Source organism: Kickxella alabastrina, assembly GCF_025024165.1.
Source record: "Kickxella alabastrina strain RSA 675 chromosome Unknown BX661scaffold_6, whole genome shotgun sequence".
NCBI classification, from domain to species: domain Eukaryota; kingdom Fungi; phylum Kickxellomycota; class Kickxellomycetes; order Kickxellales; family Kickxellaceae; genus Kickxella; species Kickxella alabastrina.
Window position 1 is genome coordinate 259839 of NW_026251477.1, and position 27899 is coordinate 287737.

At 50.6% G+C, this 27899-nt stretch overlaps 16 protein-coding genes and 1 non-coding gene across 17 annotated transcripts; 9 read left to right on the forward strand and 8 right to left on the reverse strand.

Moving 5' to 3' along the window:
• Positions 1-787: 787 nt before the first annotated feature.
• Positions 788-4126, reverse strand: BX661DRAFT_169781 (glycoside hydrolase superfamily; the record flags this gene model as incomplete). The annotated part of the gene is made up of 7 exons (XM_051533556.1): positions 788-1150; positions 1189-1308; positions 1353-1592; positions 1809-2052; positions 2273-2607; positions 2824-2991; positions 3239-4126. The coding sequence occupies 7 exons, from the start codon at positions 4124-4126 to the stop codon at positions 788-790; spliced, it is 2358 nt and encodes a 785-aa protein (XP_051393009.1).
• Positions 4127-4712: 586 nt separating this feature from the next.
• Positions 4713-6719, forward strand: BX661DRAFT_179522 (WD40-repeat-containing domain protein). Its single transcript, XM_051535211.1, is given in 6 exon segments — positions 4713-4875; positions 4936-5053; positions 5065-5170; positions 5192-6015; positions 6098-6164; positions 6249-6719. The coding sequence occupies 6 exon segments, from the start codon at positions 4753-4755 to the stop codon at positions 6583-6585; spliced, it is 1575 nt and encodes a 524-aa protein (XP_051393010.1). The 5' UTR covers positions 4713-4752; the 3' UTR covers positions 6586-6719.
• Positions 6720-6853: 134 nt separating this feature from the next.
• BX661DRAFT_t53 lies at positions 6854-6927 on the reverse strand. Its single transcript has one exon. It is a non-coding gene; the product is annotated as a tRNA-Ile (tRNA).
• A 384-nt stretch (positions 6928-7311) lies between these two features.
• BX661DRAFT_209592 (uncharacterized protein) lies at positions 7312-9290 on the forward strand. The gene is made up of 6 exons (XM_051538699.1): positions 7312-7696; positions 7798-8060; positions 8168-8339; positions 8366-8500; positions 8541-8835; positions 8873-9290. Exons 1-6 carry the CDS (start codon positions 7555-7557, stop codon positions 9264-9266), a joined length of 1401 nt encoding a protein of 466 aa, XP_051393011.1. The 5' UTR covers positions 7312-7554; the 3' UTR covers positions 9267-9290.
• Positions 9291-9698: 408 nt separating this feature from the next.
• BX661DRAFT_179526 (RPAP1-like protein) lies at positions 9699-12058 on the forward strand. Its single transcript, XM_051535212.1, is given in 9 exon segments — positions 9699-10481; positions 10497-10511; positions 10603-10714; positions 10816-11027; positions 11038-11202; positions 11279-11449; positions 11461-11760; positions 11772-11836; positions 11857-12058. 9 exon segments carry the CDS (start codon positions 9813-9815, stop codon positions 11993-11995), a joined length of 1848 nt encoding a protein of 615 aa, XP_051393012.1. The 5' UTR covers positions 9699-9812; the 3' UTR covers positions 11996-12058.
• On the reverse strand, positions 12059-12901 carry BX661DRAFT_179528 (uncharacterized protein). Its single transcript, XM_051535213.1, has 5 exons — positions 12797-12901; positions 12630-12669; positions 12452-12513; positions 12316-12413; positions 12059-12286 (listed from the first exon to the last, which is right to left on the reverse strand). Exons 1-5 carry the CDS (start codon positions 12809-12811, stop codon positions 12124-12126), a joined length of 378 nt encoding a protein of 125 aa, XP_051393013.1. The 5' UTR covers positions 12812-12901; the 3' UTR covers positions 12059-12123.
• Positions 12902-14222: 1321 nt separating this feature from the next.
• Positions 14223-14780, forward strand: BX661DRAFT_169785 (uncharacterized protein; the record flags this gene model as incomplete). The annotated part of the gene is made up of 3 exons (XM_051533557.1): positions 14223-14259; positions 14294-14367; positions 14394-14780. The coding sequence occupies 3 exons, from the start codon at positions 14223-14225 to the stop codon at positions 14778-14780; spliced, it is 498 nt and encodes a 165-aa protein (XP_051393014.1).
• Positions 14781-15023: 243 nt separating this feature from the next.
• BX661DRAFT_219034 (alpha-N-methyltransferase NTM1) lies at positions 15024-15925 on the reverse strand. The gene has a single exon (XM_051538810.1). The coding sequence runs from the start codon at positions 15764-15766 to the stop codon at positions 15350-15352; it is 417 nt and encodes a 138-aa protein (XP_051393015.1). The 5' UTR covers positions 15767-15925; the 3' UTR covers positions 15024-15349.
• Positions 15926-16607: 682 nt separating this feature from the next.
• BX661DRAFT_169787 (uncharacterized protein) lies at positions 16608-17711 on the forward strand (the record flags this gene model as incomplete). The annotated part of the gene is made up of 1 exon (XM_051533558.1): positions 16608-17711. One exon carries the CDS (start codon positions 16608-16610, stop codon positions 17709-17711), a length of 1104 nt encoding a protein of 367 aa, XP_051393016.1.
• Positions 17712-17742: 31 nt separating this feature from the next.
• BX661DRAFT_179533 (translation initiation factor eIF-2B alpha subunit) lies at positions 17743-18845 on the reverse strand. Its single transcript, XM_051535214.1, has one exon. It carries the CDS (start codon positions 18761-18763, stop codon positions 17816-17818), a length of 948 nt encoding a protein of 315 aa, XP_051393017.1. The 5' UTR covers positions 18764-18845; the 3' UTR covers positions 17743-17815.
• Positions 18846-19021: 176 nt separating this feature from the next.
• Positions 19022-19401, forward strand: BX661DRAFT_86007 (uncharacterized protein). Its single transcript, XM_051539529.1, has one exon. The coding sequence runs from the start codon at positions 19118-19120 to the stop codon at positions 19319-19321; it is 204 nt and encodes a 67-aa protein (XP_051393018.1). The 5' UTR covers positions 19022-19117; the 3' UTR covers positions 19322-19401.
• Positions 19402-19674: 273 nt separating this feature from the next.
• On the forward strand, positions 19675-20655 carry BX661DRAFT_179536 (uncharacterized protein). Its single transcript, XM_051535215.1, is given in 2 exon segments — positions 19675-20238; positions 20253-20655. 2 exon segments carry the CDS (start codon positions 19821-19823, stop codon positions 20489-20491), a joined length of 657 nt encoding a protein of 218 aa, XP_051393019.1. The 5' UTR covers positions 19675-19820; the 3' UTR covers positions 20492-20655.
• Positions 20656-20992: 337 nt separating this feature from the next.
• On the forward strand, positions 20993-22521 carry BX661DRAFT_179537 (gamma-glutamyl phosphate reductase). The gene is given in 3 exon segments (XM_051535216.1): positions 20993-21706; positions 21748-22401; positions 22416-22521. 3 exon segments carry the CDS (start codon positions 21080-21082, stop codon positions 22473-22475), a joined length of 1341 nt encoding a protein of 446 aa, XP_051393020.1. The 5' UTR covers positions 20993-21079; the 3' UTR covers positions 22476-22521.
• BX661DRAFT_179538 (V-ATPase proteolipid subunit C-like domain-containing protein) lies at positions 22522-23160 on the reverse strand. The gene has a single exon (XM_051535217.1). The coding sequence runs from the start codon at positions 23093-23095 to the stop codon at positions 22586-22588; it is 510 nt and encodes a 169-aa protein (XP_051393021.1). The 5' UTR covers positions 23096-23160; the 3' UTR covers positions 22522-22585.
• A 693-nt stretch (positions 23161-23853) lies between these two features.
• BX661DRAFT_179540 (uncharacterized protein) lies at positions 23854-25036 on the forward strand. Its single transcript, XM_051535218.1, is given in 2 exon segments — positions 23854-24442; positions 24460-25036. 2 exon segments carry the CDS (start codon positions 24099-24101, stop codon positions 24719-24721), a joined length of 606 nt encoding a protein of 201 aa, XP_051393022.1. The 5' UTR covers positions 23854-24098; the 3' UTR covers positions 24722-25036.
• Positions 25037-25913, reverse strand: BX661DRAFT_179541 (peroxisomal biogenesis factor 11). The gene is given in 3 exon segments (XM_051535219.1): positions 25037-25222; positions 25270-25788; positions 25803-25913. The coding sequence occupies 3 exon segments, from the start codon at positions 25860-25862 to the stop codon at positions 25082-25084; spliced, it is 720 nt and encodes a 239-aa protein (XP_051393023.1). The 5' UTR covers positions 25863-25913; the 3' UTR covers positions 25037-25081.
• A 940-nt stretch (positions 25914-26853) lies between these two features.
• Positions 26854-27888, reverse strand: BX661DRAFT_86031 (uncharacterized protein). The gene has a single exon (XM_051539530.1). It carries the CDS (start codon positions 27822-27824, stop codon positions 26973-26975), a length of 852 nt encoding a protein of 283 aa, XP_051393024.1. The 5' UTR covers positions 27825-27888; the 3' UTR covers positions 26854-26972.
• Positions 27889-27899: the final 11 nt, after the last annotated feature.

Consider the following 27899-nt stretch of genomic DNA (forward strand, 5'->3'; position numbering starts at 1 on the left):
ACTGCGTTCTCGATACGCGCTAACCGAAATGTGACCAACACACCACGTAGTCAATATTCCTGCCAAGGATACCCACATTAGGTACAGCTCGTTGCCAGCCACATACCGGATACGGGTGGTGTCTGTAGCAATGATAATGCTAGAAACAAAAGAGAAAGTCTGAGAGACTGCCCCACAGATTAGGAAAAATAATGTTATAGAAAGCAGGGGAGTCATAAATATTGCAAAAGTAAATATAAAGAAAATATGCGAATGCAAAATGTAAATAAAAATGTTTTTTCAGGCATCTAGCTGAAGAGTTGTAACATTTAATCATTTTTATTTAACCATTTTGGTTTATCGAAGTTCGTCCGAGGTCGTTTTATATACCCTATTTCACATTAACGTGGAAAAAGTGGGGGGGGGATGGTTTGTTTTAAAATTTAAAACAGGCATATGATCGGTTAAATCTGCAATTAAAATATGAAACATCATATAAATTGTCTATATTTTCATGTCTGGCAGCAGCGCGCTATTCGTATTTATAAATTAATCGGAATAAAATATATGCCTTTAATCTTCATCAAAAAATTGGTTTGTGTTGATTTAATTAAAGTTATCAATTGAAATATTCAAAAAAAACTAGTATGTGGAAATGAAGCTCAATATTGGGTGCGGCAACGTGCTAATAACGTGCCTTCCAGGTTCAGCGTGTGTTTTCACGCGAATGATAAAGGATATTGCCATGTTGTTGCTTTTCTCGTTATCGGGGTCGGAGCGCACCTCGTACAGGCGACCAGCAGGGTCGTTAGGAACTGGCTCGTCGAGGAACTCTGGAGGGGTATTGGCTCTTGTGGAGAATATGCATCATCACGGATGGAGAAATCAAGTTTCGCCGAATACTGTCATAGTTTGGACCATCGGTAAACTCCCGGTTGGTGGCGTCCGTTGCGTTAGAACTGTGGCCCGCTGCCAAATCTTCAAGTCGCTGAAACTCGGGACCGGACTGCTTCTTGTTGGTGTTCAAGCGGATGTTATCGTTGTAGAAGGCAACGCGCTGCATATACATGGATTTAACCTCGGCAGACACCCGGTCATCAGCGTAAAATAATCCTCGGCTAGTGTGTAGCATGGTGGCATTAAGAGGCAGAGGCAGAGCAACGCGCCAGCGCTTTGGAATCGGATATTGGTCAGCATCCGCACAGTTACCAGAATATCCTCCTCAACCTGGCCGTCCTTTGAAAGGTAGTGCTTAAAGTCGTCATCCTCGCCGCGCAGGGGACAAATGTAAACCGAGCAAGCAGCGGGCGGCCCGCCAGAGACATCATACTAGGTGGGACAAGGAAATCACCATCAATATGATCAGTAATAACACGTTCAAACTGCTGGCGGGTCATGTCATTGGAAATTCCTGAGAATGCCGAGTACAGCGCGTAGATAGTATAAAAGTCCTCGACTTGCGAGCGCCAGGGCTTTTTACCGATGTGTGCCATGGAGACTGATGCGCCAGTAATGTCACTGACATCGCGCTTGGAAAGGGCGCCTGCATGCGCACTGCACTCGGAGGCTGGCGCAGTAGGCAAAATTCCCTGTGGCGCCGAGCTAGCTGCAAACTGTTGGATCTTGTCCAAGCGCCCAAGTCACGCTTGCGCATAAATCTTGGTTGTCGCTATACTCGTCGGCCTCCTCGGGGTCATTCACAGGCGGATTTTCATCGTAGGGCTTATTTGCTATTCCAAATTTGTTATGTTTGCACAGATCGTCAACAATGTTTCCAGTAACCACTCGCACATGGCCGTCTGGTCCAAAGTAGGCTGCCGGGTCTTGACCATGAGCATGGCTGGATCCTCGCGGCGGTTGTGGTCGTCAATGAGGTTGACTCCCGACGATTTCTTAATAAGCTCCATGTCGGTAACCGTAGGCGTCGCAGTTTTCTTTTGTTTCTCGCCGTATTTGTTGTAGATGTACTCGTCATTCTCGTCTTCCGACTCGCTGTTTGACTCGTCGTCGTTGTCCTTTCTCTTTTTTTCTTCTTCTTGGCGTGGGTAGTTGTGCTTACGGGGCCAGAAGGAACTGGGTATACCGGGGTATTGAGCGCGCGCTCTTGGTCCGAGGCACGCAGAAAAAGAACGTTGGATGCAAATCGGCCGTAGGGAAGCGGTGATAAAATGTCATCGCACACTTGCAGTGAACGGCCCTTGGGGAAGTCGCATGCTACGAGATCAGGGCCCGCGTTGAAGCACGAGGTAACACGGTCAGTGCTACACGGCCGCATTAGCCAGCGGTTGTTTACGCACTGGCCAAACTCGTAACCGTTGCAAGCAAACCCAGCACCAATGCAAGGCTGGTCAGCCCGCGGGCAGCGCGCGATGGGTAACTGGAATGTTGGAGTGACAATGGAAAGGTCTTGTTTGTGGTGGTTGTGCTGCAATCGGTGAGCAAATTCAAGGCACCATTGCCGGGTGGTTTTCTGACACGTTTGGTGACGTGCTGTGTCACAATATGAACCTTGCGTGTCTTGGTAATGGTAGCAAACAGCAGCTTAGTCGTCTCCATGGTGGTGGTCTCGTTGTTGTCCTCGGGGGTTGTTTCTGTGCTATCTTCGGCACTCTCTTCTAATGTTGTCTCCTGGGGCTCAGTGGATCTGTCTCAAACCCTTAGAGGAATCTTTGACTATGTCATTAGTCAGATCTGTATTTTCTGCAACCTCTTCAACCGGAGAGTCCTCACTGTCGGCACTATCGGTGGTGGTAGAGGAATCGCTTTCGGGTCGATACCCTCGCCATCATTTGAAATAGAGCCTGTCGCTACACGAGTGATCTGCCTGAGTGTCATACCACTCACTTTGCGGCTGCATCTCTGGTCCGACTGCTGGCTGATATCCGTTATTTTACCAGCTGCGTTTCGGGCCACATCAGTCACCATGTTTTTGCCGCCAATAAGAGCCACCATCTTGTCGCCAATTTTGGCAAGTTTGTGATCGTACAAGTCTGGATAGGACTGCTTGTAGTGCTAGAACGGTGCCCAACGACGTGGGAGGAGCGCGGTCAGCAACCTTGGACCCAGTGTTTTTCTTCTCCCTGAGCGTCTTGACGTGGACCGTTGGTTCTTTGTTGTTGTCAGGGTAGCGGCTTCGGTCTGGAATGAGCCATCGGTGCACTTTTTGTCAGAATCCAGCAGCCTCTTTGCCAAATCGACAAACGTGATGTCCGGGTGACCGTGTTGGTATCCGCCTGCGAAGCATCCCAGACCATCATACCACCAAACGTGTTGAACTTTTCCCGGGTCGCGTTGACAAGCCCTCCAATCTGTCCAGCGGCATGTAACCAGTGCTGGCGGCCAACGGCGAGCCGGGAACACCGAGGTAAACACGCACATCTTTGTTGGCCGAAACTGTAGTGGCCCACTCATGCCACTGCTCAAAGTTGAACCAATTGGGCTTGTCCACGCCGCAGTAGTTGTTGTAGAACTGCACAAACACCATGTCCAGATAAGCGTTATCTAATATCGGGCCCGAATAAAAGTCTGGATACGGGCATTGGGGTGCAGCTGTCACGTAGAAACGTCTTCCAGGCGACTCAATGAATCTCTCCCTCAACCGCTGGACAAAACGAACATAACCAATAGATGAGCCACCCTCGATGTCCAGGTCAATGCCGTCCAGCACTGCTCCGTTAAACGGACGGTATTGCGCGGTGCCGCCGAGGAACATGTCCCAAATTTTGTCCGCATATCTCTCTGCCTGCACCTCGCTAGTAAAACCGTATGCGCCGCTGGCACCGCCCAAGGAAAGTATGACCGCCTTGCCCCTTTTCTGGCATTTCTCGATGGCCTTGCCAATGTTGGGGCAGTGTAGCAACGTCGAGTTGTCAAATGTAGTTAGGCACGAGTTTGCCAGGTTCAGAATGGGCGGGTGCAGGCCATCGGCGTTAAACTCTGAAAGAAAAGACAAAACCAGCATGTCACCGGCTTCTTTGTCACAGTACTCGTCGAGTGGGAGCTGGTTTTCGCCGGGGCTTGTGGCGCCGTGACTGTTTTGGCCCCAGTACATGACCAGGTTTGAGTTGCAGTTAATGTTAAACTCCCGTGCGCGGGCGCATAGCACGCTACACACAATCAACAAGACAACCAGAGCTAGTTGTCTCATTCAAAAATTAATTGATGTCGTAAATAGGTAGATAGGTCGATAGGTGGGTATGAAATATAAAAAAATATGGTTGCGTTAGTTTGCAGGGTTAAAGATAAAATTTGTGATAAAGGTACAAGGGCATGGTGATACCCGCAGCAATAAGTTCAAACAAGAATTTGTTTCAACTTGGATTTTTTGCAAATATTTGCAAATGTTGTCGCTCTTTATCCCCTCAGACAGTAATGGTGAACCCAAGTATGCAGATGTAGACCGTTACATTCTATGGCTAACAAATAGTTGTGATTAAATGCGTATTCTATAGTGCAAGTACTTTGTGTGGGGTAAATATGTAATTATTGCGGTTTAAATGATAGTAGCACATTTTTAGCTGATTTTCTACATACCAAGTGTGGAATATGCGGCAAAAAAACCCAGTAGACAAAACAGGTGAGTGAATATAATCAGCAATACGCTATTTAATATTGGTTGATAGAGATTACTGTGATTTGATCAAACACGAATAACCATTTTGTTTGCCATTTGGGGGTTTGAAAATCTACAAACGCGACTTTAATTTTCAAACCCATTCAGATTTCCAATCATGCTTTATTTTATTTACATTTATATTTTTTCTCAATTGTTCAATGAGCGCGTATAGAGTGGTTTCGACATTCGAAGAGAGGGGGATTCGCCCCCCATCCAAGGAATCAGTGACGGTTGGCGAAACAGATTTGAAATTTATACATCTGCGTGACAGCCAAGACACGGTTTGCTGCAGTATGTGCGCAACGGCGGCATTGCATTCCCTCATATTATGATTCCGGAAGTTCTCCAGCTCCGCAAAACAGCCCATACCGCGTTCTGTACTTAAAGATGCTGTTGGCGGCGATTCGGTTGTGCGCAGACAAACAGAGCAGCAGTCGTCTGATTCCGAGAGCACGGCTCGTCAAGATAAGGGCCAGGCCAGAGCCAAATCGGCGCTTTCAACCATGCATCGCATGCGCTGTGGCTGTGGAATGCTAAAGAGAATGCATCCGACCTTATTAACTACATGCAGACACGGTCATTGCTAGTGGCCGAGAGCTGGCTGCCAGGGCCGCTGGCATCGGCTGTATTTGGACAAGTGCCTGGAACAGCGTCAGCAGCGAGGGCAGACGCGATGGAGGTTGAGGAGGAGGAGGGGAAGAGGAACATGCTAGCCAAGTCGGAGGGCCCGATCAGCTGCATAGCCTGGCACCCACACCGGTCGCTGGTGGCCATCGCGCACCGTGCTAGTAACACGATCTTTCTGTACGACATGGGGAGCGGCACCTGGTGCCCCAACGTGCTGCAAAATGCGTACATGCAGGGAATAACATCCATGGCCTGGCAGCCGAACTGTGGCTATACGCTGGCAGTGGGCTGCTCGACGGGCGTCTGTCTGTGGGGAATAATTCCTTCAGCAAACGTACAGCCTTCAGCAAATCCGCTCAGTGCGCCGAGCTTGGGGTCGATGCAGTTTTCGTCGTGGATGACATTGATGGCATTCCCACCGCTTGCTGCTCAGTACCAATACCCATCGCGGCTTGCACATGCCGACAAGACGGCCTTCCACCGCTCCAGCGCAAGCGTCTCTGCCCTGACGTTCAGCCCCAGCGGCCAGTGGCTGATTACCGGCCACCAGTCACATGGGCATTTGACAGTTTGGGACGTCGCATTGGGCACAGCCACACCGCTGAAGCGCTCTGGAAGCAGCAGCAGATCGGCTGCCCTGCAGGTAGAGATAAGCCCCAATGGGCGCCACCTAGTGTCGACGCACGCAAACGGACAGCTGCGTCTTTGGGAGACAGAAAGCTGGACTTCGCGCGTGTGGTCTGACTTCCACGGAACATTAGCCGGTTTGCCTGGTCGCCAGACTCGCGGTCGCTGTTTTTTGCGGTTGGCAAAAGCTCCGAAATATACGCACTGCGCTCTACAAGCCCGCACCCTCGCTTGATGCAGAGATCACAGTGGCCTCGTCGTTCTTGGCGCACGCCACAGCCACTTCTGATGGCAGCGAGGACTCTGAGCGCATTCGGTAGGCGGTGCCATTAAGTCGCTTGCGCTGGATTCAAAAGGCCAGCGATTGGTAGTCGGCTTTGACGATGATCGGCATCATCAGACATCTCCTTCTCGCAGTCTACCTCGTCAACTCACAGGCGCTCTTCCGCGCCGGCGGCGACACCAGTGCGCTCATGCCTCTTGGCTATATCCGTGGGCCGAACTGGGGCAAACAACACCCGCAAGAGGCAACAAGTTCAGATGAACTCTCGACCCCACCCGTGGCAAAGCAGGACAAGGCTACAAATAAAAAGCGGGTGCGCCTTGGGCTTCCGATACCATCGTGGTTTGGCTTTGCGCCAAATTTCGAACCGGGGGCATTGCTGACTGTTGCGTGGGCAAATGGCAAGGTGACATTCGTGCCGATGTTGTTCCGGAACAGCAATTTTTCAAGTTAATAGCGTTCTACGCCGAGAGTCTCTGGGATCGATATATTTTGTGGATTATTTAAATAACCAAAAGCCCATGGCAAAATAAACGTATTTTGGTCACAAATTAAGTATATGTTTCAGATTGTCCTTGTCACCAACCACTTTTGACGCGAGATATCATTACAATTGTAGCTTGTTCAATAAACACCCAAAAGAAAACAACATAAAATTGTTCAGGAGCAAAAAGACTGAATATTTAACTTTAAAAATAGCACAAATCAAAATAACAAAATATTGCTCACTACAGGGGTCGAACCTGTGACCTACGCGTTATTAGCACGTCGCTCTAACCGACTGAGCTAAGCGAGCTGAAACGGGTTTTAACCGCTTAATTCGCTTGTTCTGAACATTAAACTTATAGTAACTACATAAATATATATTTATTAAAATTTAAAAAGAACAGTGTTGCATTACTTCATCCATATACTTATTTTTTGGTTTTGTACCACCAACACAAAAGCATTGCGTCTGACTGGCTTTAGGTCTCACTGCACACAAGTCAAGCTGTACAAAGCTAACTTTGCGAAAGTAGGCCAGTAGCAAATGGTGCTGTGCACAGTCAGATGTATGACAAAAATACAGAATATTTGGTTCTACATAAAACCAAGCGGCTACAGATAAAACCATTTTGAAAAGTATAAATACAACCACAATCCCAGGCTCCCAATTTGGTTTTCTTCTTAACTCTTTATTCACAAAACGTATACCAATACCCCAGCACCATAAAACTACTGTATAAACATACTCATTATATTTTACACATTTTCCTACAATGTCTGATGGCAACGATAGTCGCAGAAACTCCATGGAGTTGATCGGTACCAGAGCCGGAACAGCCATGCCCATCGAAATGCGCCAAGCTCTTCACCTCAAGGGCTAGTCCCGTCAAGCATCGAAAACTTTTCGAAGCAGGAGCTGCGTGCCTACCAGCAGCTGATGTCAAAGTCGACCAGCCTGGAGAAATATGAGTTTCTTGCCTCACTGCGCAGCCTCAACGTCAACCTGTTTTTTCGACTGGTGCTAAACCACTTTAAGGATATCGCGCCAATTATCTACACACCGACTGTTGGAGAGGCGTGTCTAAATTACTCCCACATTTATCCATTCCTGTACCCATTCAAGACGTCAATTGGGCTGTTTATCACATGAGCGACACTGAAAACATGGATATGGTCATAGGTAACTACCGTCAGCTCATGGCCGACCCAATCGACCCCGAGATCACTGTAATTACGGACGGATCACGTATTCTCGGGCTGGGCGATCTGGGTGTCAACGGCATGGGCATTCCTGTCGGCAAGCTTCAGCTCTATGTTGCCGCAGCCGGGCTCAATCCTGGGCGCACTCTGCCGATCGTTCTGGATTTTGGCACCAACAGCGAGCAGTATCTGAATGACCCGCTGTATCTGGGCACTCGGGAACGCCGCCCTGACGACAACACTGTAAGTGCTAACAAACATTGTATTAGTATTCTTGATCTGATTGTATGCAGATTCCCAGTTGATAATACTTACATGCATCCGCAATTTTTCTTATTTCTCTCAAGTAGTTCTATGAGGCCACTGAAAGGGTACTGCAGGGCCTCCACAGAGAGTTCCCAGGGTTGCTCGTACAGTTCGAAGATTTTAGCACCAGCCATGCCTTTGGCCTTCTCGATAAATGGCGCCAAAAGATGTTGTGCTTTAACGATGACATCCAGGGCACCGGGTGCGTCATCCTCGGTGGCTTCATCTCGGCTGTCAAGCAGGCGGAATTCCGGCCAAGGACCAGCGTATCCTCTTCTTTGGGGCGGGTTCTGCCGGCGTCGGTGTTGCCAGGCAGCTGGTCGATTACTTTGTTGTAGATCACAGATGCCTCGAGACAAGGCGGGCGCGCTGTTCTGGTTTGTTGACTCACGCGGCCTGATTACTGCAACCGCGGAGACGTTCTGACCAAGCAGAAATCCCGCTTTGCACGTCATGACAATGGTGATGTGCAGTGCGGGACGCTCGAAGATGCGCTCGAGTATGTCAAGCCGACGGCACTCATCGGCCTGTCGACCGTCCACGGCGCGTTCAGCGAGAAGATCCTTCGCCGCATGAACGAGATCAACGCGCAGTCGCGCCCCATCATTTTCCCGCTGTCCAACCCCGAGACCAAGGCCGAGTGCACGTTCGAGGAAGCCATGCGCTACACCAATAACCGCGTGCTGTTTGCATCGGGCACAGCGTTCCCTGAGTACACCATCCCGGCACTGATGACATTCGTATGCCAGGCCAGGGAAACAACATGTATGTGTTCCCGCTATCGGACTCGGCGCTGTCCTTTGCAAACCTGATTGGATCACCGACACAATGTTCTATGCTGTTGCAAAAGCGCTGGCAAACTCACGCAACGAGGAGGAGAAGGCAGGTGATGAGCTGTATCCGCGCATCGAGCGCATTCGCGAGGTATCTGCCCAGCTTGCCGCCGCGTTTATCACTCAGGCTGTGCGCGAGGGGCTTGTCAAAGAAGCGCACTGGAGAGATATCGTTAGTGCCAACATGCCGTGTACCCAGGATGATGGCACCACTGGAAGCTCTGTTGATGGTCAGTTCTCAAAGCGTGTGCTTGGCGAGTTAAGACACTCATGTGGAAGCCCGCAGCCAGCGTCGAGCAGTACATCGTAGAGTCGATTACGAACCCCAATGTCGATGAAATGTAGTTTTTTGCTTTTACTATTACATTTAATAATTGGGCGGAACCATCATTTCTGCCTTTCTCTATTTTTCATTTCCAAAATTTTCAGTCACCATTTCACTGTCCACGCCTGCTATTACCTGCCTTTTTAGATGCCCAAAATGCAGTTGCAAGCGTTGCTACCTCCATTCTTGATGGCATGACACAAGTTGCAACTATCATGACCTCTCTTTGGATGTTGCAGACCATCTACCTAAAGAAACAGAGCCAGAAATCAGACGGCTGTTTTGGAACAGATGTTTCGCAAGACTAAGCATACGCATCATCTTTAACTGCTTTGGTGAGAAATTGATGATTCCTACTCGGTTCACACGATCGGTGACAAAAAGCGATTGAGACAACTTTATGCAGAATTTGGCCTATGTCTATTGTCCTCCATCAGCGAGCGAAGCGAGCGGGTGATGATGACTTGTTGCTTTTCAGTTTTCAATTCGACAAAATCGCTCGAATCCACGTGATAACACCCGTTTTTTCGAATGCATGGGGTTGGGGTATTTGTCATTGTGTATTTTTGCAGGAAACAGCACATTTTGACCTATTACGCTATCATTAAAATTTTAAACACTACCATGGAAGACACTTATAACACACACAGGGTGAAAGACAACTGTCGCTTTGACTTCGGATCGGGCGACGATGACCTGGAGGCAATGGAGCGCGAGTTTCTCAGCAGTAAAACCAAGCCGGCAGCAAAGGTCATTCGTCGCAGCCAGGCACCAGAGATTGTCGAAACAGTGCACAGAAAAGCACCGGTTTCTGACATTGTCGCACCGCCAAGCCTGCCGAGCCTGTTATTAAGCCCACCCAGGATGCAGAAACAATGGTTTGGAACCGACAGGCGACATGTTGGCTTTGCGCAGCGTATGAACGACGCCATCAAAGAGTTTGAGGTCAAGGAGCGCCTGGCCGAACATGACAGTGTTTCCAAGGCGCGCACAAATGAGGGGCACCCGCGCGAAGAACCAAAAAAGCTTTCGCTGTTTGCACAGCGCAGGCTGGCCAAGCAATCCCAGAACGGAGGGACGGTGGCTATGGACAGAACTGTGTACACCACACCAGGGGCCAGTGCAAATAACCACAGTCTCGCGGCAACATTTATGCCCAAGCTAATGGCGCCTGTGCCCGAGCATTCTGTAGTTGATCCGGTAGTGGCACCGCAGCTAAAGCTGCGCGAAGTGGGTTCCCAGAAATATCTACCGATGTCGCTACAAGCGAAAACCCGCGGTCGGAAGAGAGTGCCAATGAGACTTTGCCTAGGCAACGCAGGCAGCAGACAAGCAGGGTAGTGCTTATTGGGCCGGGATGCGCGATCAAGTCTCACAGGAAAATGAGGATCGACTTAGGAACATGTCTGCCGAGGAAATTCTCGAGGCGCAGAGTGAGGTTCAGTCCATGCTTTCCAGCGATCTAATCCAGCGGCTCTTGCAGCGAAAGCAAAAGCAGGCTGGGCAGGGGGCACCGCGCTCAGCACCGGCTTAGATAATGTGAAGCATGGCAGTGGCAGTACTGAAAGTGAAAGCGAAATCATTGCCGAACCTGAAGAAAATAATAATGCCAAATTGCCCAAGCAGGTTCGGTTTGCCGAGCCAGGCTCAAGTATGGATGGTCCGGTGACTGGTGACCCGAAATCCACTCTGCCGCCGCCTCCGCCGCCAGCAGAGTGGGTTGACGAGCCGGCACTGAAATACCCAGTGTCACAAGGATCGCGGCGTAGGTACTATTGACGTCGACAACAACGAGACTGGTGCTGACAGCGAGTTTTACACCGACATGAAACGCAAGTATTTTCCCTCAGAGATGGTCGAGGAGGCCAAACTCGCGTGGATTCTGGGTCACAACCAGGCAAGATCGCCCATGGAGCATGCTGTGCTGAAGACAGGAATAGGGATGCCAAGGACGCTGCCGCAATGGCCGGAAATGACAATACGAACCTCACGACCAGGAGAACCTCTTGGCAAGGCCCATATCTCACGTTCGCTTTGCATTCGACGGCCAGATTATGACAGAGGAGCAGTCAGAGATTCCAACCCAAGCTGGCCTACACCACCACGGAGAGGACCCCGACAAGCCAGGCTACACGATTCCAGAGCTCCTGCATTTGTCTCGAAGCACTGTTCCGCTCAGAGGTCTGTATCCATATCGTCCCTTGGGTGCATTTTGCACAAGATCAATGTTGGAGCTTGGGAGGTTGCTCAGTCAGTAGAGGTGTATTTGGGCCTGGTTGACTGGCAAGCTGAGCTTTATTTTGCGCATGGCATTGCCGATTCCAACAAGACTTGCCGCGCCGAGGCAACTGTGGCGCTGTGGACGTGGGTTGTTGAGATGTCAAAGTACAAAAGTCTCGTGAGGCTGGCAACGGGCGGGGATGTGGAGGCTCAGGGTGCAGCGATCCCCGGGTCAGAGATCAATATGCTCCCGCAGCCAGTGTCGCACAGGGCGTGCTGGTGAACCGCACATTCAAGGCATTCAGTGCCATTCTTACGCCGCGTTTATGGACAATGTGTACGAAATGGTGGGCAGTTCGCTGATGCCAGACCAACAGCTGACGCTGCTCGCGGAATGCATAAAGTGCCTAATGGACATGTCCGACGATTTTGCGAGCGCATCCGCGGGCATGGCAAACTGTCGATTCTTTTGCAGAACAAATACCCTTACTTGATGAATAAGTGAGACTTGTCCTTTTCTACTTTTTTGTATACAATATATTAGGTGGTGTATTGAGTGCTCACTGTAAAATGTTATAAGTGGCCGAGATACGGCAGTTTTTATTAAAAAAGAACTCAATTATTAGTAGTCGGAAGCCTGCCTGTCGTAGTTTGCACCACCTGCTTTTTTCAGCATGAGCATTATTTCATTTTCGTCCAGATCATCCTGCTCCGACGCAGCAATTTCGATCGAAGAATTGCTAATGACATTGGTCACCTCGGCCTTTTGGACGCTGAGTTTTGCCCTGCGCATGATTCCTGCTTAGTACCGCACCACACCAGGAATACAAACTTTATCCGCAGGGACAGTTCGTCATTGGACATGGGCACGCGGATGTATCCAAATGCCGCAGAATTATCCTTGAGATGCTTCTTGAGTTCGTCTAGGCCATTGATCCCTTGTTTCCAACCTTGAGTACATTATTTTTATTTTCATCAAACTCCAGCAGCATCCAATTCGTCTGGGTGTCGTCTATGATATGGTATGCATTTCACTAAGTTTTAATATTGGTGTAACTAGCACTATGGCTCATACGTCTTTGCATCACAATTCCGAGTTGGAAAGTCAAGCATTTGCTTAGCACCTACCGTTGCGCACATCTTCGTACGCCTCTCTAATTTCGGGTGCCTACATTTGCGTGGAGATTCGATGCCAACTTGTGTGACATCATCTGTTAGTGAATGTGCGCACCCATTTGGAATGAATTAAAAACACTGCGTCCAAATTCTAAACTGAGTCTTGTCGTTCTACCTACGTCGCAAAGGCCCATGGTTCAAGTACTGTTAAAATATAGCAAATACGAGATTACGAAAAATAATAATAAAGGGCAAAACGAAAAACAGAAAAGCTTGACAATTGACATTGCTGCCATTGCCACAGAATGGCATGCAGCAATGCAGAAGTCTTGATCGCCATTCCAATCAAGAAGCACAACCCGATCAATCAATTCCATCTGAGCGTCTTCTTGCTGACGCATGACTCGAGTGCCGCTGACATTTGCTGTGTTCTAACCATCTCCACATGATTATCCAAATATAAAGTATTCCGCCTACCCTCTCACCATTTCAATTATTTTTGTGTAGTTTTATACACTCGATAGGGGATTAAGGGTATTAAATGGGACGATTAGCGGGTTGAAATGGCGGAGAACATTTTATTTTTTAAAAATTGGTACTTCAATTGCATAATACTCTCCGTTCCGCATTACTAGCTTGCTGTTGTGTCTGAAAATGAATATACAGATTTGTTACAAAGGGGTATAAATCAAAAAGGATATTTATTTCTTCCAAGGAGAACAATTCCTGGCTGCCCGATAGCCACACCTTTTATATGTTCTCCCTGGCATATAAATAAGCTAGAATAAAACCTATCATCATTTCTAATTGCCACGCGCGTAATCAATCAATCTCAGTAAGGCAACATGCATAGCCGTGTGCCTAAACTGTGGCAGATTTTATGCTATAATTGGTAATAGGACCTTAAAAATCGAATTACTAAATAATGATATTCTGCTCAAATTTATATATTCCGTGTATGTGGCTTTATTTTGCGGGTTCAAATGGAATGCTTCACATTTGAAAAGTACCTATTTTCGTAACCGATATTCAACTTGTCAAAATAATACAGTGGTGAAAATAATTTACATATATAACGCGGCGGATGCGGTCACTCCCAAGTACCAACTAAATTATAAAATTTTGCCTTCAATCATTTACTATACAGCAGCATAGATATACATATACATATTTGCACTATACGCTATACACCATGAAAGCCTTGGTAGCAACGGTCATTCTGACTGTTCACGCGGCCTCAGCGTTTGAACGCACCATTTTTGTCGGCTATGGCTGCGCTCGGCCCGAAGAAAGCATCGATGGGATGGCAGAGAAAATGCAGAGCAGGGTGCACGGTACACGAGATGGTGCAACAGCCAAATGCTTAAAAGCAAGAGGCTTCAGGGCAAGCGCAAGTCGGACGCACCTCTAATTGCAACTCGGCGTTGACATGCCAGAGCCCATGTGATGGCAGTTTATTTATTTTGAGGATAACTGCCTACAGATGCTACTGTATGGCCAAAGTGCAATGATTCAAACAGCCTGATACCCGACCGGCAATAGCGAAAACCAGTCTAAATCCGATGCTGTCTTTATTATCATCAGTGCCGCAATTGCACTTCCCAAATGCTCTTCCACTCCGACGCCCACTTCGTCTGTAAAAGTATGTGGCCCATTTTACTACACAGTACCATTAGACTGCAGCTCTTACCCTCAGAGGGCTGCGCATACCTACAGGGGTGTCGTCCTTTTGCACAGCAGTGTGGGCCGGGTATTATCACTGGATGTTATATACAGTGGTATGGAATCCAGCAGGGTGTAGTTATCGCGTGCCCTGGGGGCTCATGCCAGAGTTCTGCTGGTAATTTGGTCTACGGAATTAATCCTGGCTGCAACCCAGACCCCAATTGTTGTAATTTGCCTTGTTTCCCCAATGGCCCGCATCAGGTTGGTCCAGTGCAACAGGTTTACAATCCACAATCCGTATTCTACTGCTCGGCGCCTTGCTCTCATGTATACAGAGTGCCTTACGCTACTCCATTCCCTACAGCACCGTATGGGGCGCCTTACCCTAATCCATACGGGCACCATACGCCACAGCCCCGTATGCAGAGACATACACAACAGCGCTGTACTCAGCGCCGTATTCAACGTCCTACATTACGACGCCGTATGGATCTGTGACAGCAGTATCCACGGGGTATTGCCGGTAGGACCGACTACACCACAACGACTTGCTCGACTGACGTCTACCCAGACCCAATGTTAGAACCAACTGCGTCATATCAGACCAGTTACGCGCAAACAACTACCCGGCCGCTGTGGTAGTGGATAATTATTCATCGACGTACGAGTCAGCTTCGACGTATGAAGCGGACGCCGCTTAGGATGTTTCGCAAGTGTATCAAATAAGTTCATATCTGCGAGCGAGGTTTCAAATTATAGCAAGTAGCAGGCTAAGTTATTGCAGCGCAGGGAAAAAACATTATCAAAATTTCAATTTATATATCGTCTTTCAAATATACATCAAATCTATCATCTCGCAAACGCATATTTCCAACAACAGACACATTAGTTGGGCTGCAAAGCCCACATATTGACCTTGAAAAGCCCCTGCGGGAAGCCGGTCTGCGTTTGGCGGCCAACAACAGCCATGTCCGCCGCCTTGAATAAAGTCTCAAACATCGAGTTCGCTCTTGTAACACTGCTGTCTTCATTATCGATCACATACGAATTCGAAGACACGTTCTCCTTTATACAGACAAGTCCGCCTGGCGCCAGGCCACCGGCACATCGCCTGAGAAACGCAACGAAGTCTTCGTCGTCAGGTGGCTGAGCACCCACTGGCACCATATCACGTCGTATTTGCCATTGGCAGGCGTAAAATTTTGCAGACCAACTGGGAACATGTCTCCAACTTTGCCAGACTCCTTTTCTTCTCTCAAATATGACGTGGCGGCGGTGTCTAGGAACTTGCTGTTCTGCTCGACCAGATCGACCTTGTCGAACTGGGTGGTCAAAAAGTATTTTGTCACCCTGCCGATGCCTGCACCGCAATCGCACGCATAGGCCAAGCCCACTTTGAGCGAAGAGTCTGCACGCAGCTTTTGGATAAAAGCCAAGGAGTCACGCACATCAGGACCGTGCACTTCTTCCAGACCGCCGAGCATCCCGTCAACGCTCGAGGCCACGCCGTCCCAGTATTTGTCTGCTCCTCGTACCAGGTATCTGTCGGCTGGAAATCAATTTTTTGCAGGTTCGACATTGTTGTGCTGTGTTGTGAATTAAGGTGACAAATTCGAGGTATCAAAAGTATGTGTGTGTATGGATGGATGGATAAGGATAAAAAGAGCTCAGCGGGGCGCCGATGAGCATAGTGACAACTGGAGACCTATTGATTTTTTCTTGTTGGTTTTTGAGATTCGGTTTTGGCCAATTTTCTGATCATCGGATTTGGGCGCATGGTGTAAGGTCGATTCGCAGAGGTCGTGTGCAATTACCCCGACATTGCGTGTCCGTGTCTCTCTTTTCATTTTTTGTTACTCTTCTGCGTTATCTCTCGTTTCTCTCTTCTGCGTTATAAACTGTAAAACACTATGCACTTACTGCCAGATACTGCTCGGAATTGTGTCGATACGGGAAAGCTACACAGAGAAGGCTGTGGGTCACAGCCACATCAACAGACCGATCGTTGGACGCCGCCATATTGCAATGCCCGGTCATATACGGTCTGCGCTAGAAAAGAAGCAGCAGAGTGTGCAGTCGCAATCACGGGAGCAGCCTCAGGAGAAAACACACGACAGCTGCTTCGTGCTTGTGTCACAGTCATACTCCGCGTCTGATATCAGCCGGCTAACAAGCAACCTCAAAGGCAACTGGACACCCGAGTGCCTACGTATCTGTTGCAGGCACAGTGGTCGACCGGATCTTAGCCAGCGCCGATGGCATCCACGCGCCCGGCCTTTCAATTCTCTACCACACGCCCAGGGTAAACAGCCTGTCAGATGCAGAATGCGCGACAGAGAACTCGAGGCTCGACCATTCTTTATAGGCGACATACATGGGCGACAGAGACTACGCGAAGTGGCAGTCGGTCGGTGGCACAACGAAGTCACCGACCGTTTCAAAAAGCACCAAAAGGACATCCAGTGGAAAGTGGGCCAGTCCAGCGCCACCCAAGCAGCGTCACACTTGGAGCTCCCTCACGAGCTCGGTGATGGAATAGCAGACCCGTCTGATGTCGAGCTCATCATCATGGCTGCAGATAAGGAGTCGCGACAGGTGCTGGATGCTCTAGACGCCCGGTTCCCCCAGGCGACAAAGATCGGCATAGTCGGCTCGCAAACGCCATTTTTGAACGGTCAAGAGTATACTTTGTTAGGCAATGCGGGCATGGAAGACAGCGGCGTAATCGGATTTGCCTTTGTGCGCGCCCAAGGCAGGCCGACTCGCAGCGCATGCGCCGTTGAGCAGATACAGGTCACACATGGAGGCCTCGAGGCCATCAGCGACACACTCGAGATTAAGCGGAGTAAGGGCAATGTCGTGTTGGAGGTTGAGGACGGTGAGGCTGCTCATCTGCTGATTGCCAGTGTGCGCAAGCGGCGCATGACTGCTGGGGATGTTGTCCTGGATGACCGCCTGTTTGCAAAAATTACTGGCAGCAAAGTCGCTGGCTCTGTTGATTGCGCTGTATTCCAAGTGACCGGAGGCGATCCGGCCAAGGGCGGGCTGGCGATCGACACGCTGCAAGACATTGCGCCGGGCCAGTTCATACAGTTTATGATGGCGGCACGTCCTCCAGCAGAAAACAATGCAGCTACTGTGCAGTCGGTCCTGAAGGATAATGTCGATTCTGCAAGCGTGGCTGTGCGGTTTGGCGCGGCCGACTTCTCTGGCATGGAGTTCCAGGAAGAGGCACCAGTGCTGGTCTCGAGCAGCAGTTCTTCGTCCACTTTTGTTTTTGGCGGCGTCACTGAGGGCGGCTTCATCTACGGGGCACCCAGCGCACCAGCGATGGTTGGTACCGCTCGTGCCGCTAATGGTTCAGTGTTTTCTGGGTCTACCGAATGCGCGGTTCCAGGAAGTACGGTGGACTACGTGCTTCAGCCTTGACCGCCCCCTTTTCATTTTCCAATGTCTTTTTGCTTGTTTTGTAAAAAATGCCACTCAGATTTCTATTTGCAAAAGTGATAACCTAGATCTAGGCGCGCATAGGTCTAGTCCAGGTAGAACTTTATCAGCTCGTCGCTGACTCCTGAGGGCGTCATGACGCCCAGATCGGTGAACATAAGCGTGATAAAGTCGGGCGGCGTGTAGTCCAGCATGGGGTTGCTGCGCGACAGCTCGGACTGCCAGTCGACCTTGGCCTCCGCCTTGTCCTTGAACGAAAGCAGGTCGCCTCTGTACGTGGGCAGGTCGTATTGGCTGAGCGGGTACAGGCGCACAAACTTGAAGCTCTCGGCCAGCGCGTAAAGCGGCTTCTTCGCGGCCCTGGCGATGATGGCCAGCTGGTATGTGCCAATTTTGTTGATCAGGCCGCCGCTCTCAACGACGCCCTCGGCGCCAACAAGCACCATGTCGACCTTTTCCATTATGTACCCGACGGCCGCATCCAGAACGATCTCACAGGGGACGCCCAGCTGGTGCAGCTCCTCAGCGGCCTGGAAGCCACTCTGGTCGGGGCGCGACTCTGTGATAAAAACGCGGAAGCGCTTGTTCTGCTTGACAGCGCGGCGCAAAAGGCCCATGATGACCCGCGAGTACGAGTGAACGAGAATCGTCTGTTCATCGCGCACGAACGGACTGCCGTACTCCGCCACAAGCTCGCGGCATTTGCCGGCGCCCTGCACAAAGTCTGTGCCAGCCTTTATTAACGCCATGCGGCACTCGTCGACGCTCTGCGCATGCGACAGTCGCGACATTTGCTGCAAGAACACGTCGCAGCCTGCTGACAGCGAGATGGAGTTGTCTGTCGCCTTCTTCAGCTCCTCGCACGCCGTGCGCACAATCATCATAAACTCAAGCATGGTTGTTGCGTTCTGCTCCTCAATTGCTCTGACCAGGCTGCTCACTGCCGCGACAGGCGACGATATGCTCGAGTCCTTCTTAACGAGGTCATTGTAATACTGCACGATGTCAAAGCGGTTGGATTCAGACGTGGACATTGCCAATCGACAGCTGTAAAATTTAATAATAAAAAGAAAAGCGTGACAAACGTAAAAAGAGTAAGGAAAAAAGAGTAGAAAGTTGAACGTTGATGTATGATATTAAAAAGACTTGCGAAATGATCAAGTCTAATTTTATGGGGGAGACGCATTGTGAATCATATGGCCGTCAACCACTATGGACCTATTCACTCTCATGGTCTTTGAGCACGGCCGCTCGCCTGTGGGCTTTCCGTGGCCAACCTCTCGCATCGTCATCCACCATGCTTTTAATTCGGCGCATTAATCGGACAATTTGTCAAAACAGCAAGGAAGCTCTGCAAGCGCAGGTCACAAAATTTTGGATGTTAACTCATGGACCGGCGTAGATTTCCTTATTCACTTATTTTTCCACTTGTTGCATTCGACCACTCTGGCGGACCAGCATCCTCGCTAATACATATTTTGCCATCGCCCTATTATTGGCATAGGTGCTCATTTATAATCTTTGCCACAGCTTTGAGCGGCCCATCTTTGGGGATTGTTTGCCATATCTTCCTACTACATTTAACAACATAAAAGCGGCACCATTTTTCCTTTCTCCTTCTGTCTCCTCACGGTCCGATCATGCCTATTAACGCTGCCCCCTCTTTTAGACGATGCAGTCCACTCACCTAAAGAAACAGTGCCTGGAGTCAGACGGCGCTTTTGAAACAAAATACTGCAACAAGCCTAAATATGCGCCCATATTCAACTGCTTCAGCGAGGGATTGGGGATTTCTGTTCGGTTCACGCGAGCAGTGGCAAAAGGCGATTGGGACAAATATGCGCAGAATTTGTCTATGCCTATTTTCCGCCATCAAACGAGAAAGAGCCCGAGCAGCACATAATCGAGGTGGCCAATTCCTTTTCCCCCACATCTTTTTCATATTCGGTGGTGTTGGCGCCATGCTTATTCTCACAGGTTTGAACCCATTTTCGATTATCTGTACAAGCAATCGCGGGCCAAGCAAGCGGGTGATGCTGACTTGTTATCTTTATTATTTTTTTAACTTTTATTTGAACAGCACGACACAATATGGCCACGCCGACGCAGCTACTCAAATTGGCGCTGTTTAGCGGGGGCGTCTCGGCCACGGGGAACACCATTGCCCAGTACTTAGTGTCACGCACTCCTGAGTCAACACAGTCTGCTTCCAAAAACAGCTCTCTGATCCCAGGGTACGAGCCCGTGCAGGCGCTCCGCTTCTTTGCCTACGGCGCAGCCTTCACACCCTTTTCATACCGCTGGCACGCATTCCTCAACTGGAGGTTTCCGATAGGCAGCACGATAAAGACAGCGGCCTCCAAAAAGCTGGGCGAATCGGACGTAGTCCAGTCGGCAGCTCAGCGCGTAGGGATGGTCTTGAAGCGCGTCGCAATCGACCAGGCTGTGTTTGCACCTCTCGCTACGGGTGCCTTTGTCTTCGGGATGGGCGCGCTTGAGGGACTGGGCCGTCCGAGCTGCTAGAGCGCGGGCGCACTCAGTACATGGACATTCTCCTGGTCAGCTATGCGCTGTGGCCAGCTGCCCAGCTGATCAACTTTAGCGTCATTCCGCTGGCATATCGCGTGCCTTTTGGAAGCACTATGAGTCTCTTCTGGAACACATACCTGGGCTGGTCGAGCTGGAAGGCCAAGCAGAGCCAAAAACCACATACCCCGGCAGCCAGGGCCATTGCTGGCCCCGAGGTGGCATCTGCGAATTAGCACGCCCAAAGCAGCGAACGGGCATTTATAGACTGTAGAAGATGGAACATAAGATATATGATGTTAATCAAATTGCAAATTACAAACTACAAGTTGCAAATACCATGCGCCAAGATTACGCTGAGACACACGTCAGTGTCATCAGTCACAGCTCCCATCCCTGGGTTCCGTATGATGTCTCTTTTGTCGCCGCTGCTTGACAATCTTGAATTAATTTAATTTCGCGCGCGCACAGAATAATGCTGTCGCTTTATGCAAGAAAACAAGACAACGAGACGAGACAATGGAGCACCGATCCAATCGCGTTACTGGTCAGTCGGTCACACAGTCACACGGCGTCGGCATTCAAGTGGCATCTGCATGCTGCGGGGTTAGGGCTTAAGGCCTGATAAATCCTAAGCTGGGAGGTCCAAAGCCTGTTTCAGAATTAAATGCGTCATTGCAGTCATGGCAAAAATATATATATAACGTCTGCACGCAGCTTTTGGCAGCCCCTTCTTTATCTTTATCTTTACTTTTTTTGTTGAAAATTTCTACTGCACTTGTATCAAAACAGCCAAGAATAAAACTATTTTCATTTGTACAATAATGTCTGCCGAACAAGTAGCACGCGCGGCCCGCGAGGCATCCAACATGCTCCAGACAATCACCAGCGCGCAAAAGTCAGCTGTACTCCAGCGCATCAAGCAGGTGCTGATTGAGAGACGCAGCGAGATAGTCGAGGCCAACAGGCAGGACAAAGATGCAGCAAAGAAGGAGGTTGAGGCTGGCAAGCTCTCATCATCGCTGTTTAGCCGCCTGGATATCGAAGGCAGCGGCGGAGAGAAATACTCGACGCTGCTGCAGGGCGTTGACGACGTCGACCGCATTGCAGATCCCATTGGCCAAGTGACGCTGGCGCGCAAGCTGGACACAGATCTGGACCTATACCGAGTGGTGTGCCCTGTGGGTGTATGCCTGGTGATCTTTGAGGCGCGCCCCGAGGTTGTCGTGAACATTGCCTGTTTGGCAATCAAGTCGGGCAACGCAGCGATCCTCAAGGGCGGCAAGGAAGCCACACGTACGAACCAGGCGCTGGCAGAGGCCATCCAGTACGCCATTGCCACGACGGAGGCGCAGGAGGGGCAGACAAAGTTCCCCGAGCGCGCGGTGCAGGTCGTCTCGACCAGGGACGAGATTAGCGGGCTGCTCGACATGGACCGCTATGTGGACCTGGTATCCCGCGCGGATCAAACTCGCTGGTGCAACACATCAAGAACAACACGCGCATCCCGGTGCTGGGCCATGCTGATGGCATCTGCTCGACGTATCTGGACGAGTCCGCCGACGTGAAGAAGGCCGTGCACATTGTTGTTGATGCCAAGACCACATACCCGGCGGCATGCAATGCAACCGAGACGCTGCTTGTCCACAGCAGCCTGGTCAGCACAGTGTTCGTTGAGGTGGCTCAGGCGCTGCTGAAGGCTGGCGTCCGCCTGCACGCTGACGACCGCTCTCTGGCTGCCATCCAGGCTGCTGGCATTGCGCAGGAGCCCAGCCTGGCTGCGCTGGTAACCAAGGCCACAGACAAGGACTTTGGGCACGAGTTCTCGGACATGGAGGTGGCTGTGCGCGTCGTGGACTCGCTTGACCAGGCCATTGACCATATCAACTCGCTCGGATCCAAGCACACCGACGCCATCATCACCGAGGACCGCAAGAACGCCGAGTGGTTCATGCGGCGGGTCGACGCGGCCGGCGTATACTGGAACGCATCGACCCGCTTTGCCGACGGCTTCCGCTACGGCTTTGGCACGGAGATCGGTGTCAGCACCAACAAGACGCACGCGCGCGGGCCGGCGGGGCTCGAGGGCCTGACGATATACAAGTACTACTTGTTTGGCAACGGCCAGGGCTCGTCTGACTACGGCGTCGGCGAGGCAAGCGCGGGTTCCTCCACAAGGACATTCCCTTGGACGAGGTGCGCAACAAGTTTGTGCTCTAGGCTTTCGAATAGGCTTTCATTGTATCACAGTTAATATGAATTGCAGTCACAGTGTATTTAAAGCTTGAGCGATGATGATGGTTGGTTAATTAATTAAGGATGCAGACCCGTTATTGGCACATCGAGTTGCTGGCCTTTGTGTTGAGGATCAGCGACACGATGAGCCCGTAGAGACCCAAGACCTCGGCAAAAATAAGAATCAGAACCATGCCGACAAACAGCTTGGGCTCCTTGGCAAACCCTCTGACGCCCACATCGCCGACGACGCCAATGCACCAGCCCGCCGCCAGCCCGGTCATGCCCACGCACAGCCCCGATGCCAGGTGGATGCAGCCTGAAAACAGCGAGTACTTGCTCTTCGGATCCATGTCACCCGAGATCAGCACCGACGCCACTAGCCCGTACACGGCAATGATACCGGCCATGACAACCGGAATAAGTGCCCGCATGACAATTGTCGGCCGGAAGGTACCTGCGCCTGTGATTCCGATTCCCGCCTTGGCTGTTCCGTACCCCGCGCCTGCCGAGCTGAACACGATTGCCGAGGCTACGCCCATGAACCCAAAGAACGGCGAGTACGCCGGGCAGTAGCCCTGCGTCATTTCTATCAGCGACGACATTAGATTAAAGAGTATGTGTGTGTATGGGCGAATAAATAGTACAAATGTGTAATTCAAGAAAGGCAATAAAAAAGGACTGTGAATTTCACTGCCGCCTGGGGGTTTCTCTTGTCAATATGCACAGAGCCGAACATGCGCACGTCAGGACTATACGTGAGCCGATGCGTGGTGGCTCGGCGAGCCGGGGGTGCAGCCGGCCGGCAACTGTGGGGCTTTGATCGAATCGAGAGCTCCATGCAAATAAGGGCCTCACAGCACGCATTTCCTTTACCACATGCAAGATCAAAACAAGCTCGAGGCTTGGCCAACAAGTCCCAAGCTAACACAGCAGAGCAGACTTGGACTCCAAAGCAGGGGGCTGTGCTTTTGCGCCCACATTTTGACATCCATCTCTTAAAGCAAAGGGCTGACTGTGAGATCTCCCCATTTCAAGACAACCCATGCTTGGTCTATCTGCGTACCCGGGCTAAATTCTATTTATCAGTGCCAAAAATAAAGTAAAATTTATTTATTTGTTTTTGGGTGTGTAGAAACTGGAGAAAATAACGCTTGATTGGATTCAGGCGGCGTGCGCGCGGCTTGACCGACTTGGCTTTGACACTGGCAAGTCGACTTTGAATATCTGCCGCGTGCACGACCGCGCAAAGCAAACAGCACGGGGAATTGTTTTGGGGAAGGGGAAATAAAGCCAAAGTCCTCCAAAATTTGAATATCCTCAGATTCTCGAGCAAAATGTTAGACCCAGACGGAGTCCGGAAACGGGCTTTTTTTTTGTTCTTGCTCTTGTTCAAACTTTGACTTTATATATCTTTCTCTTTTCAAAAACCAGGTCGGTGCGACTATAAAATGCGTGGACATTGCACCGCTACAGCTCCGATCTTACAGTAACTTTTTAACGCCCTTTTCTCCATTTTGTCGTTCTATTCTATCTTTTCTGGACACCTCTCCATTCTTTAACAACAAAGAACACTAACCAAAATAATCAGATCAAGTGTATATAATAATGTCGCAGCAGCGAAAGCAGCCCGAGGACCCCACAGCGCACGAGATTATCATTTTGTCGCCAGAGTACCACCTCAGCATCCATTTCCCGCAAGGCAGCTTGTACGCAGACGTCTGGCTGGGCATCAACGCCAAATCCGAAGATCTTTTGATCCACCTCAGCGAGATGCGGCGAAAGGCGCTAGACGCCAGCGCGCCGCAGGAAGTATCGCCGGGCAGCAATGATAGCAACAGCAGCAGCAGCGCCAGCGCCGGCAGCAGGGCCACGACGCCAGGCAGCCGCAAGGACTCGGGCTGCTCGCATGCGTCAATGAGCCTAACTGTGCGGCACTCGAGCTATGGCCTGTTTAATTGCCCAACAGACAAGCGCCTCAGGACTGGCTGGTCGCCAAGGAGTCGCTGATTGTGGCAGAGAGCATCTGCGAGATGCACCACACAAAGTTCTACGCTGCTGTCGACAAAATCCAAAAGTACAACCGGGAGCAGATTCCAAACCTTGATTCGTTCAAGAGCCTGTTGGATAGGATGCTCGCAATCAACAAGGCATGTTCGGCCGCCGCCGATTCTTCATGCTGCATTTGCCTGGCATCGCCATACACGCGGCTCTTTTTTAAAATGCTGTGAAAAGTAGAACAGCCATCGCAATTTTTTCATTAATACTGCTTGTACATGTTTTAATTTATATCCCGGTTTTTGCTGTAGAAAAATAAACTCTATAAATTCTTCCTGTTTCAACATGAGCACAAAATAGCTAAAAGGTGGTAAATTTGGCCCAGACCACACCGATGAGAGATCGATTCTGTGTCGATGCGCAAATTAAACCTTTGAAAGCCGTTTCCTCTTTTCCATCTTTTTTATTGCCCAATGGCATTGTGCTCCGAAAGCTGAAAACTGCCTCTGCGGCAGAGCTTTTAATTAACATACATTTCTAATTAAATTTGTTCACATGTGCATGCTGTAAATATTGGGGCTCCCTTTTTATTGTCAATACGAAACTTTAGACACCACGTCCTGGATGCCCATCAGCGATGTTACTGTGCCGGCCAGGGCGACTAGGCCCTCGTTGATGTTGAGCAGGCCGAGGCCCTTGGCCGGAATGACCAGGTCCAGCGCCGATGCGACAAGCTGGCGGGTGGCTGGGTCTTGTTTCTGCGGATCAGCTCCTCCTCAACTGCGCACTCCCTGTCGCCCATGACGTCGGCAGCCTTCTCCACATGCATCCTAACGCGCCGCAGATCGGCCTCCCGCACTGAGATGTTGTGGAGCTGGTACGCGGCCGATATCAGCTGGCACACAATGGCCAGCAGCCATCCACGCTGGCCGACCCGCGTAACGTTGGCCGGATCTCTCAGCCTGACCAGCGTCAGCGTGCTGCCCATGAGGCCCAGGGTGTCTGCCGCCATGAACACGAACATGCTGGCTTTGTGGAACAGCCCAAGCAGGTGAACCAGCTCGTCCTCTCCCTTGTTCTTGAGCGAGCGCATGAAGAGTTGCAGAAAGTCGATGAACTTGCCCGACCGCATCATTTTGCGCGTGGTGGCCATGGCGGCCTGGGTTTTGGCAAAGGTGGCCATCCACTCGATGCTGGCCGGCGTCTTTCCCCTGGCGCTCATGCGCTGCGAAATGAGGTACACCAAAAGGCGGGAGAAGTACTGTCCAAACCGACAGGCCTTGTCCCTGCCGCCAGCATGCTGGTGTACTTGACGTATACGTTGGCCGCGCCACTATTTGTCGCGGCCGAAACTAGGCTCAGCACTGTGCTCATGATTGATTGAAGAGAAAAATAGTAACAATAATATTTAATGAAAGATGGAAAGCGATGATGAGCAAGAAAGAAAGGCGCAAGCCTTGTTTTGTTGCTTGCCCTCCCACCCTTCTCAGCTTGTCTCTGTTTCATTCCCGTTGCATGTGAGAGCGGGCGCTTAAGCGTGGAAAAAAAACAATCAAACAGGGGGCCGCTGTCACCTATTTTCGAATCACACGGTGCAAGAGAATAATCAACCGACCGTATTGACGCAGATTCTGCGGCCACATGCCTGCAGGGAACAGACCAAAAGGGGAAATTTTCTTGTTTCAGAAGCGGTCTGAGCTTAGGCTGGTGGCCCGGCGTATCTACTGGCAGCCGGTATTTCACATGCCCAGCTGCACGTTTATTTCTCCCGACGGATGCACCACGGTGTTGGTACCGTCGGCGTCGATGCGCTCCATGCGGCCGTCAGGATAGCGGTACTCGGAGCAGGGCCCATTCTGATAATGCCACACGCGCTCGTCGCAATAAAAGTAATACAAGTCGGAGTGCGGCTCAACAGTGCATTGCCAGTCGCCGTTGTCAAAAACAGGGTTGTGGCCGTGCATGGCTGCCCCCTGTGCTCTGCAGAGGCCACCCGCTTGATGTTGCCATCTGGGTACGCATGTAGCTCGATGCCCAGCGTCTGGTACGTGCGCCGCAGCTTGCCGCTTTCCAGAAACTCATCGCGAAAACCATGCTGCCACGCATCGATATGTCGGTCGTGTACCCAGTCGAGCCGCCGGTGCATCTCGGCGCCGTCCATTGGAGGCGCACTTGTTCCGACAAACGTTGCCCAGTGCTCCCATTCGCCGGGTATCCAGCACATGGTCCCAGCCTGCATGTGGTAACTGGTCTGATTGCATAGTGCCAGTGTGGCAGACGGATTGCGCTCTAACATCGGAATATGTCCGCCCAACACAGTTGTATCTTGGGGCTGTTCTGGGCGGCCAGCCTTGGGCGTGAGCGTCATTTGCTCGGCCAGCCGCACGAGTTCCAATATTCGCTCATCATCTTTGTCGTCTTTCCGCGTTCGGCATCTGTCCGTTGTGCCAAAGCGGTCCCACAGCTGCATTCGAGCTGCTCTGTCTATCTTTGACATCCGGCTCTCGTCCAGAGTCGGCTGCAAATCTGCGCTCTCGCCTTCACTCGCCGCGAGCGTTTGTCCAATTTGCTCGACAGACTCATATTTCTGTGCGTCTCGGACTCGCTCTGAGAAACCGGATGAGCTTGTGGTTCAACAGCTCTGTGCGCGCTAAATATTCCGGGCGTTTCGCGAGTCCTCAATATGTCAGACCTTTGGGGTGTTTCAATTTCTATCCGGTTTGTTGGCTTTCGCAGAGTCTCTAGGCTACTCTGCGTATAGACACTCTGTGGCAATGCTGGGCTTCGTCGCGAATCTGCCTGGCGGCGTGCGCCGGATTTAGTCGGAGTGCAGTAATTGTGTCTGGCAGTATCAAATTTTCTCGAGTCAACATCTTTTGGCAAGCAAAATATTTGTTTTGCGGGCGCGCCTCGACTCGCACCATTGCCGCCGTTGCCTTTCACGTCGGACTCGGCATCCCGGCGAATTGATTTTACTCTTTGGCAAGGGTATTGTGTGAGCCGCCCAAGTATTCGGGCTGGCGGGTGTGTGGGCTTGTAATTTTCGACAAAATCGCGCGCAAAGTCGTCTAGAAAGCTGGCTGGCGGCGAATCCGTCAAATGCACGCTTCGACAGCTGCCTCTAGTGATACTATCTTCATCTAAAATTAGGGCTGGTTGCGAGACTGACTTTTTTATTGGCGGTATCCTGTATTCGTCGCCGCTGTCATTGTCGCTGCTGTCAATGAGAATGCTCTGCTCCATGGCGCGCGCAAAACGGTACGCCTGCTGTCGCTGCTCATTAACATCCTCCAGCAGCTGGCTGATATTATGTTCATACGCGTCGCGCTTGCTCATTCTTTTTTAAATAATTTGCGCGATATGCGAATAAAAAATATATACCATCGATATTAAGCTTGAGAATGCCAATTG

Coding starts and splice junctions, on each gene's coding strand:
- BX661DRAFT_179522 (XM_051535211.1), top strand. CDS start 4,753: ATGAGCGCGTATAGAGTGGTTTCGACATTCGAAGAGAGGGGGATTCGC. Junction 4,876..4,935: donor TGCGTGACAGCCAAGACACG/GTTTGCTGCAGT, acceptor TGATTCCGGAAG/TTCTCCAGCTCCGCAAAACA. Junction 6,165..6,248: donor GAGGACTCTGAGCGCATTCG/GTAGGCGGTGCC, acceptor CGGCATCATCAG/ACATCTCCTTCTCGCAGTCT.
- BX661DRAFT_209592 (XM_051538699.1), top strand. CDS start 7,555: ATGTCAAAGTCGACCAGCCTGGAGAAATATGAGTTTCTTGCCTCACTG. Junction 8,061..8,167: donor GCCGCCCTGACGACAACACT/GTAAGTGCTAAC, acceptor TCTCTCAAGTAG/TTCTATGAGGCCACTGAAAG. Junction 8,836..8,872: donor TCGGGCACAGCGTTCCCTGA/GTACACCATCCC, acceptor TTCGTATGCCAG/GCCAGGGAAACAACATGTAT.
- BX661DRAFT_179526 (XM_051535212.1), top strand. CDS start 9,813: ATGCATGGGGTTGGGGTATTTGTCATTGTGTATTTTTGCAGGAAACAG. Junction 10,715..10,815: donor GGAAATTCTCGAGGCGCAGA/GTGAGGTTCAGT, acceptor GCACCGGCTTAG/ATAATGTGAAGCATGGCAGT. Junction 11,203..11,278: donor GATCGCCCATGGAGCATGCT/GTGCTGAAGACA, acceptor CCTCACGACCAG/GAGAACCTCTTGGCAAGGCC.
- BX661DRAFT_179528 (XM_051535213.1), bottom strand. Junction 12,514..12,629: donor GTACGAAGATGTGCGCAACG/GTAGGTGCTAAG, acceptor ACCATATCATAG/ACGACACCCAGACGAATTGG. Junction 12,287..12,315: donor AAGTTTGTATTCCTGGTGTG/GTGCGGTACTAA, acceptor AATCATGCGCAG/GGCAAAACTCAGCGTCCAAA.
- BX661DRAFT_219034 (XM_051538810.1), bottom strand. CDS start 15,766: ATGCTCGGCGGTCTGGAAGAAGTGCACGGTCCTGATGTGCGTGACTCC.
- BX661DRAFT_179533 (XM_051535214.1), bottom strand. CDS start 18,763: ATGTCCACGTCTGAATCCAACCGCTTTGACATCGTGCAGTATTACAAT.
- BX661DRAFT_86007 (XM_051539529.1), top strand. CDS start 19,118: ATGGACCGGCGTAGATTTCCTTATTCACTTATTTTTCCACTTGTTGCA.
- BX661DRAFT_179536 (XM_051535215.1), top strand. CDS start 19,821: ATGGCCACGCCGACGCAGCTACTCAAATTGGCGCTGTTTAGCGGGGGC.
- BX661DRAFT_179537 (XM_051535216.1), top strand. CDS start 21,080: ATGTCTGCCGAACAAGTAGCACGCGCGGCCCGCGAGGCATCCAACATG. Junction 21,707..21,747: donor TGGACCGCTATGTGGACCTG/GTATCCCGCGCG, acceptor CAACACATCAAG/AACAACACGCGCATCCCGGT.
- BX661DRAFT_179538 (XM_051535217.1), bottom strand. CDS start 23,095: ATGTCGTCGCTGATAGAAATGACGCAGGGCTACTGCCCGGCGTACTCG.
- BX661DRAFT_179540 (XM_051535218.1), top strand. CDS start 24,099: ATGTCGCAGCAGCGAAAGCAGCCCGAGGACCCCACAGCGCACGAGATT.
- BX661DRAFT_179541 (XM_051535219.1), bottom strand. CDS start 25,862: ATGAGCACAGTGCTGAGCCTAGTTTCGGCCGCGACAAATAGTGGCGCG. Junction 25,223..25,269: donor TGGGCGACAGGGAGTGCGCA/GTTGAGGAGGAG, acceptor GCCACCCGCCAG/CTTGTCGCATCGGCGCTGGA.
- BX661DRAFT_86031 (XM_051539530.1), bottom strand. CDS start 27,824: ATGAGCAAGCGCGACGCGTATGAACATAATATCAGCCAGCTGCTGGAG.